Below are 9126 nucleotides of genomic sequence, written 5' to 3'. Positions count from 1 at the left end.
CCTTTTTTTAAAGAGTTCTATAATCTAAATTATCATCATCTCTAAATTAATTGCCAGATTTTAATAAAAAATTCCAATAAGTAATACTCTCTCAGATAAAAAAATATTAAATACTTTTTGAGAAATTAAATATTAAAAAATATAAATTATTTTTAGTATTTTAAATTATAATTAATGTATTTTTTTTTAAAAATATTCTCAATAAATAAAATCACTTTATATTTATTTTTAAATAAAACTCTCCATTAAATAATAATAATAAATATAAAAATAATATTAATTTAAAAATAATTGACTAAAGGTGAGATTTGATTAGTCTGGAAGTAACTACTTTTCATGTTAAAATAGAAAAAGCTGTATAATTATTGTACCATGCAGAGTTGATGACATCTTTCTTCTCGACCCTTCTCTCCTAACATTTGGCATTTTGGTCTCCAGAACTGTGGGTGTATTATTGGTCATTGCAGCATAAAGCGTAAGACTATATGGCTTATTCACAATCTTATTCTTTTAGAATAAATTTGAATTTTCACAAATAAAAAACCTGTTCATTTAGGATTTTTTTATAAACAATTATTTGGGCTGAAACTTTTAGTGCGCTTTACTCCACATCATAAGATGACGACGGGGGTTCCAGCCTAGAAAATCCAACAACGGTGTCTCAAAGCAACGGGAACATAGAGAAACCCAGATAATTATTATTACTAATAATTAATTAATATTAAAATGAGAGAGGTCCGAGGCCGAGAGAGAGAGAGAGGCATGCGGAGTTGTCTACTGTGTCTTCAATTGCTTTGTCGTTCACATTCATTCAACTACGAAAGCGATGCGAAACCAAGTAAAAAGGAAGAAGTGTTATTTCTTTTCTTAAATAGACAAAGAGAAATGGCATAATCCTCACTCTTTGTGTAATCATCAAAAGCAGCATGGTGGAGCAGAAAAACTGTTCTAAAGTAGAAACGCAGCAGTACCATCTGTGAGCCGGAGCTATCGTATTTCTTCATTCCCTTTCTTCTTTCTCGAGTCTCGTAATGTTCTCTACTTTACCAATTACAGCGCTACTAACGCGCAGTAGTTATTCCTTCTGCAGCTCTCTGTTCACTGGTTCTCCTTATGCTTGACATTGCAGCTTCTGTTCCATCATTTTCTAATGCTCTTTGTGCTTAACAGTGTCACATGAGACATGAGTCTTCAAATGTCACTCACGACCGATTATCGGTGAGTCTCTCTGCTTTTGATGCTATTACTAACCCCTATTTGTCCAGTAGCTTTCGCCCCCTCCTGCTGGGTTTTATATTCTTTTTCCCATTTGAGAAAAATGCAAGCTTTTCGGTCACACTGAACATTCCTCATGTTCCATGCAATTTGTGTGATACTGCAGTGATTTTCGTGGAGAAAGCATCAAAGTAATCAACTTTAAACTAGTGACAGTTGCTGTTCATTGTTCATTTTTCACGCTTCAATACCTGTGAGGGAAAAGCGCTGAATCAACAGGAGCGGAGCGAAATTTGCAAATTAACTAGCGGGAACGACCGATTCGTTGTTGCGAACCTCTTTAAACTGCCGTTTTCTCTGAAATGTCATATCTTCATCCCAAGGATATGTGAGTTCTTGTCTCCTTGCTAGATATGGCTGAAATTAGGGTTACTAGGGTAGAGCAAGGTCAAACCAAGATAAAAAATGTTCCAATCGCCGTCACCCCAGAAGGTTTTTGGTGTTGCCCTTCTCCAGTTGTGTTTCACAAAAGCCTGAAATCTCAGAACCCTCTCAATAAAACCAAGCCCTCCTCCTCCCCGCCACCACCACCACCTCAAAAAACTAGTATCCAGAAAAATGTAACCCCTGTTAGCGAGAGAAGACCAGCACCTGTGCCACCAAGATCAATGGTTTCTGATGATCAACAGTATGTCGCCCCAGAAAGACATCAAGTTAGTACAGCTATGGTCACGGAGAGATCAGAGAGACCCAAAATTGAGACTTCACCTAGAAAGGTAGCTATTGAATTTGGTGAGTCTGGAACTTGTGATATGAAGTTGGTCTTACTTGGAAAGCAGGGGTTTTGTGTGAAGCTAAGCGTGCACAGGGATGTCCTAAAAGAGAATAGTAGTTTCTTTGCTGATAAACTCTCTGTACAATCTGACTTGTCATGTCTCCAAATTGATGATTGTGAGGATGTTGAAATATATGTTGAGACTGTTGGATTGATGTACTGCAAGGAAATGAAGCAACGGTTGATGAAACAAAGTGTTCCTCGCATACTTCGGATACTTAGGGTAATTCAATAACAGTTTTATGCTTAGAACTTTTTTTTGGGTATAATATTTCTACTTTCTTTATGAGGTATGTTTATGATGATAGATTGTTGTAAAATGCTATGCTTGGGTATTCATGCTACACTGATGGATCTTCGATATGATTCTCTATATCTGCTATCAGTTTAGAAAAAGATAACGTGTACCATTAGTGGTCGAGTTTACTCAGCAATTAGATGCTGAATATACTACCATCTGCAAATTTGTCAGCTACTCAATAGATGCATATCTAAGAATGAACTTGCTGTAACTCTATATGTGTATGTCAAGTTCATGATAATTTAGTAGCTGATATACTGATATGCAATTGAGCATAATGACATTGTAATCCATGTAGCTAACTTCACTTGATGGGATAAGGGTTGTTGTTGTTATTGTATATACTGATATGCAATTGGGAGATCACTGTTTGGTCTTGCTTGTAATTTCAAAATGGTAGTGTCTGCCCCTCTAATTAAAACCCCCCCCCCCCAAAAAAAAAGAATAGTTTAGTTCTATGCACTAGCTTTTTCTGCGCAATGTTCTTAAAGGGGAATTGCTTCCATCACATGAGCGATAAAATAGAATGTGCTTTTTCTGATTCATGCTGACCAAAAGCAAGCTTAACAGTTGCCCAAAAAGTAGAGATGAGAACTGTAGCATCTCCCACATTTTTCGTAGTGAACTGTGCTACTAATATGAACTGTAGTGAATGATGGTTATGTAAACTTGCATCATATGGTGGTGACTTCTGCCAAACTATCGTTATCGCCAGGTACATACCTTTTTACTTTTGGCTATTTGGTCAGAATGCCTTAGTATTTACTGTCAAACTGTTGACAGCAATACTGAAAGTTGAGCACTCAGTGGACTGTGCAATTAATGAAAAATTTACTGATAAACTCGAAAGGATCAATAATTCATTGTTTATAATTTTATTCATTGTTGAGATTGATTGAAGGATATATAAAGTTTAAGATAAAGTGATACACTTCAACATGCTTGTTCTTTGTAAGCTATTTGTTCTTGATGAGTTTTTCATCACTCAGGTCTGGATGCAAACATCGTATTATATTTGTTGCCTTTTGGATGAAAAAGGAGTTTAACTTGTTTATTCCTGCTTAATCTGCTGTTCACACTTCACAACTTTCTACTATCATTCTTCCTCTTAATATTTGATTTACTCTACTTACATACATATTCATGACTTGTTAACTAATCCTGTGCTGTGGAGGTTGTAAATGAGTTTGGTTCGCTTTTCAGTGTCAAAATAACTGCAATTTCCTCTTAAGTTCTCGTTCAGACAGCATACCATCTAGCTTCTCATGCTCTTGGATTTGGTGTGTTTTAATGTCTTTGTCTGTGGCATCCTTCCTTTCTTTTGCTTCATAGCACTAACTACTGGCTTGAGTGAGTTTTATCCTCCTGTGCCCTTCTAAATAAGGCAAACAATTATATTTTTTGAAACGCCAGTTGAAAGCATATATGCTGAGATCTTTGAAAGAATTTGAGCTATTTAGATGTTACTTTTTATGTTTTATATTTATGGCGTTATTTCTGATAATTTGTTACGCAAGACTTGTCTACTTGGTTTAACTTGGTATGTATGAAACCATATCTTGCAAGCACTGAAGAAAATCTAAAGGGAACTTTTCTGCAGGTTGCAGAACTTGTTGGCTTCACCAGCTGTATCCAGTCATGTTTGGAGTACTTGGAGGCAGTCCCTTGGGTTGGAAATGAAGAAGAAGAAAAAGTGGTCTCAACAATACTGCGACTCCAAGGGGAAGGAGTTGGTGTCAACCCTGTGTTGAAACGAGTTTTCTCTGATATCACCAAGGCCCCAAATGATACTTTATCCTGCATCATTGAACTTGTTCTCACAAGCAAGGAGGAAAAAGGACGCCGAGAGATGAAAACGATAGTTCTGAAGCTTCTCAAAGAGAACAACATTGTTCCAGGTCATTCTGGCCCATCAGACATCTGTAAAGAAATGATTTACAGATCATGCAGAAGCTGCTTGGATTCTCTATTGTCTCTGTTTAGGCAGGCTGCAGAACTAGAGCTGTCCGGTAAACCTGCCACCAACAAAGAAGCCATTGTAAAACACATAGCACTTGAAGCTGATAACTTCTTGTGGTTACTAGAGATACTAGTCAACAGACAAGCTGCAGATGAACTAGCAGTGATGTGGGCGAACCAGCAGGAATTGGCTGTCCTTCACAAGGAGCTACCTATTGTATCCCGGTATCATGTTAGTTGCATCTCGGCAGGATTATACGTAGGTATAGGAAGGGGGGAGTTGTTGCCGTCTATGGGCACGCGTCAGTTGTTGTTACAGACATGGTTACAGCCTCTGATCAATGACTTCTGCTGGTTACAACATGGATGCAGGTCGTTTGATAGTAAGGTTGTGGAGGAAGGAATTGGGAGGACTATTCTCACTCTACCTCTAGAGGATCAGCAGAGCATCATGCTTTCTTGGGTGGGAAGTTTTTTGAAGGTTGGTGACAAGTGTCCAAACCTCCAGAAAGCTTTTGAGGTTTGGTGGCGGAGAACTTTCACAAGACCTTATGTGGAAGGACGAGGGAATAATAACGTGGGATCTGATTGTAGTTTTTTCAATGTTGTCTAACTTATCAGGCGTGTGTACAATGAGGTTCATGAATATCTTGCAATGGGGTTATGGGCTATTGGAAAGTCACTATAAATTGATGAGTATAGCCAAAGGAATGGTACTGATTGGAGAGTGTGGGGATAAACAGTGTAAACAAATTGCTTGTTGAATCGATGGTATTCAAAATTGGCTTTTTGTGCAAGTTCTTCAAAGGAATGGAATTTTGTGTGTTGTTTCTGGTATTGTAACTAGTTGATGGATGTTCTATGTTCAGTGTATTGCTAAGGACGTGATGCACGTTCAACCCAAAATTTTGAATAAGAAAACTATAATTTGATTTTTCCAAATGACGTTAAACAGGTAAATTTCTTTCTTTAATGTGGCAATGTGGAACAAGATGTAAAGTTTCTGAAAATGTACATGATTGGGCTATGCCTTTTTATAATTGTTACAAACTTACCCTGAATGGAGCGATAAAGATCAGCCTGGCCCATTAAATTATGCTTAGTTCATAGGAATGCTCCTCTTCCTCCTCCTCATGCCTTTTGGGGCTCTAACGAAAACTATTGAAACTTGGACCACTAGATACTGTTTTTCCTTGAATACTAAATAATAAACACCGGAAGATTGAAGGCTGTTATGGATGATATACTCTCTCCATTCCAAGCTAGTTTCATATCTAGGAGACAAATTCAGGATAACATTATTGTCAAACAAGAAACAATGCACCCTATGAAAAAGACTAAAAGGAAGCGTGGTCTAATGGCTGTGAAGATAGATTTAGAGAAGGCATATGATCGCATCAAATGAGATTTTTTCCATCAAGTTCTTGTTGAGGTAGGAATGGAAACTAATTTCATTCATTTGATCATGAGCTGTGTATCCTCTGTCTCTTACAATGTCTTATGGAATGGTAATAAGTTTGAATTTTTTACACCAAGGAGAGGACTCTGACAAGGGGATTTGAGGTTTCCTTTCTTATTTGTGTTATGTATGGATAGGTTGTCTCATATAATTAGTAGGGTAAATGTGCAAATTTGGTCATATACTATTCTTCAAGGAACATTTGGTAGCCTCAACTATCAGATGGTGCAACATAAATTATGAATTTTTAAAAATGAAGTATCTAGTAGCCTGCCATTAACTTCAACTGATGGATATTATGTGAGGCCCACAATGACACGTGGCACAACACGTCAGCATGGTAAAGGTACACATTTGGCTATAAATTATTTTTCGAAGAATAATGGGTAGCCTCTACTATAAAAAAAGGACTAGCCAACACTTTTTCTCAATTTTAACTAAACACCGCTTATTTTCATACTTATGAGGCCCACAAAGCATTAATCTCTCTAATTTTCTTGCCTTTGCTCTTAATCTCAACTTGATAAGAAGAGGTTTAAAGAGTTCTTATTTGAATATATTCACGAAGATAATGTTAACAAAGTAAAAGAAACAATTTTTGGCTAAATTAAGCTAGAATCAAACTTCTACCATGCATAATAAAATCAAACTTCTACTTCATTGACATTGTTCATTTTTTAAAGTTCACAATTTATTTCTCATCATTTGATGGTGTAGGTTATCAGATGCTTCTAGAAAAATAGTTTATAGCTAAATTTTCTATCTTACCCTAATTACTAAAGTAGTGGAGATTGGAGGATGGAATCCAATTCATGTTACTATGGAAGGACCCTTCACTTCACACCTCATGTTTGTTGATGATTTACTCCTATTTGGGGAGGCATATGAGAAGTAGACTTAAATTATAAAGGATTGCTTAAACCTTTTCTCAAAAGCATTGAGAATGAAAGTGAATAAGAAAATGTCTCCCCTAAGGTGGCTCTAGGATTGAAAAGGAAGATTAGAAGCTGAGATGGACATTATTGCTGAAATTGAGATGGATATAGGAATTCCTCTTGCTAGAAACAGAAGGCATATAGATAAATTTCAAAATATTATTCATAGATTTAAGTCCAAACTTGCGGGATGGAATGCTAATTGTCTCTCAATAGTAAGGAGAATTACCTTAGCGAAATTTGTTTTGAGCTTGTTTCCAACCTACCTAGTGTAGGTGGAAAAACTACTTGCCAGTATTTGAAGAGAGATAGAAAAAGTTCAAAGAAATTTCATATAGGGAAAAAATCACTCTCATGCCTACCATCCCATTAGCTGGAATACTTTGACAGTTCCTAAGGCATATGGAGGCTTGGGCTTTAGGACAATGATGTCAGTTAACAAATCATTTGGGGCACAGTTGGCTTGGAAGCTAATCAGTGGTAGTAATAAGCTTTGGGCTGACATTGTGTAGAATAAATATATGCTGAGAAACACGAAGAATCTTCTTGTTGCCAAAGTTGGTGACTCTTTGGTATGGAAGGTTATATGTGATCAAGAAGAGGTTATCGAAGAAGGCACTAAATGGCAAGTAAAAAATGGTGAATTTGTGCATTTTTTGATGACTTCTAGCTATTTCCTGATAGAAAAATCAAGGATATTTGTTTATGGCCCTTGACAAGAGAGGAATTATCAAGCAAAGCAATTGAATGGACTACTTTTGGCACATTGTTCCGGTGGAAGTATGTAGGGATTTATTGTGGTCTTGCCTCCAACGAAGTCTATGGGTAAGGACATTATGATATGGAGTGGTACTTCTAAAGGCACCTTCATCATTAAAAGTTTCTATTTCTTATTGGAAAAAAAAAAAATTCTCCTGCCCTTTACAATGCAACCTTCAAATTTATTTGGAACTGGAAAGTTGTAGAGAGAATTAGATTCTTTCTATGGCAACTCTTCCATGAATGACTACCGACTAACAAATGGACAAGCTCATGGTCTCATAGCCAACCATTTTGTAATTGGTGTCAAATTGGAGTGGAGACCATCCTTCATATTGTTTGTGATTGTCCTTATGCTCAAACCATTTGAAGATAGCTTATTAAGAGAAGGTATCACTCTCTCTATTTTTTTTCTCCTATGCTCTGAAAGACTGGAGTATTTCTAATGTGAAACAGAATTTTAGGGCTACTAGTGAAGGTGAGTAGAATTTATTATGGGGGGTCGTTGTGTGGAAACTATGGAAAAGGTGAAATAACATTATCTTTGATCTTGATTTTCAAAAACCTAATGATCCCTTAGTTGTGATAATGGCTTTTTGGAAATATTTTGTGGACTATGATTTCAAGAAAGAGGAGAGTGGCTCTACTTCTAACAGTCATTCAGTCTCATGGTCAGTCCTTCCCAATAGTTGGGTTGAGTTTAATGTTGATGGTGCAATGTCTATATCCAATGGTAGAGTAGGGTGTGGTGGGGTTTCAAGGGACCATACTGGACATTGAATTGTGGGTTTCTACCATTATTTGGGATCTTGTAATGCTTATGAAGCAGAGGAATGGGCTGTTTTAAAAGGCCTTAGATTTTCTAGGATTTTGGTTTCAGGGAAATAATCCTAGCACTTGATTGCAAGAATTTACTGGACCATTTATCTAAAGAAGGAAATTGTTACAATTCGGGTAGCATGGTTTTTGTTGAAATATTTAACTTGCTAAAATGGAATTGGAAAGTCAGATTGCAATATGTTGCAAAATCAAGCTTGCTAAGAAAAGATTGTCTTATTCTTCTGTTTTTGAAGTAGCCCCTACTATTTTTAGGATTTTAGTTTCCTTTGATGTATCAGGATCTCAATCCCCTTCATTGTAATTTTTTAACACTTGGGCTTTGCCCTCTTTTTTTTTTTTTTTTTTTGGGTGGGGGGGGGGGTGAGGCATGGGTTGATCTAGTGTCATTTTCTTGTTCTATTTTTTTTGTTTACATTATAAGGGTTTTTTTAAGCAAGCATGTACTGGGAAAGTTTTAAATTTTAAGGTTAAATTTGGTTGCCAGAAAGGATGAAAATACAATGAAAATGAATTAAATTATTTTTTTATGGTAAATATGATAAAACTTAATATTACATATAACAAATATGAAAATCATCACATTCTTAAAAAATCTCATGAATCATGCCTTTCAATCTCATGAACTAAATTATTCTCTTCTCTTATAAATATGATTCACTTATTTTCCTCTATATTTTGATCATCTTATTTTTATTTTTATTATTTTTAATTCATTTTATTTTATTTTTTTCTAACAACCAAACATGAACTAAAGTTTTATTCATATCCTATCCTCATTCTTTCCATTTGAACCAGCTTCAACTGGATTTTTCCCCTTAATGTT

General features: G+C 36.0%; 1 protein-coding gene across 1 annotated transcript; it reads left to right on the top strand.

Annotated features, from left to right (window-relative positions):
* The first annotated feature begins 813 nt into the window (after window positions 1-813).
* Window positions 814-5153, top strand: LOC129311380 (BTB/POZ domain-containing protein At3g50780-like). Its single transcript, XM_054953663.1, has 3 exons — window positions 814-1218; window positions 1382-2273; window positions 3952-5153. Exons 2-3 carry the CDS (start codon window positions 1629-1631, stop codon window positions 4921-4923), a joined length of 1617 nt encoding a protein of 538 aa, XP_054809638.1. The 5' UTR covers window positions 814-1218; window positions 1382-1628; the 3' UTR covers window positions 4924-5153.
* Window positions 5154-9126: the final 3973 nt, after the last annotated feature.

Source organism: Prosopis cineraria, unplaced genomic scaffold, assembly GCF_029017545.1.
Source record: "Prosopis cineraria cultivar Desert tree isolate PC_DT_omini unplaced genomic scaffold, ASM2901754v1 PC5, whole genome shotgun sequence".
In the NCBI taxonomy this organism is placed as follows: Eukaryota; Viridiplantae; Streptophyta; class Magnoliopsida; order Fabales; family Fabaceae; genus Prosopis; species Prosopis cineraria.
Note: the sequence above shows the minus strand (reverse complement) of the source record. Positions and strands in the feature narration are given on the sequence as shown.

Excerpts from the sequence above, each read along its gene's own strand:
- LOC129311380 (XM_054953663.1), top strand. The coding sequence starts at position 1,629 with ATGGCTGAAATTAGGGTTACTAGGGTAGAGCAAGGTCAAACCAAGATA. Across the intron at positions 2,274-3,951 it reads GCATACTTCGGATACTTAGG|GTTGCAGAACTTGTTGGCTT; the intron begins GTAATTCAATAA and ends ACTTTTCTGCAG.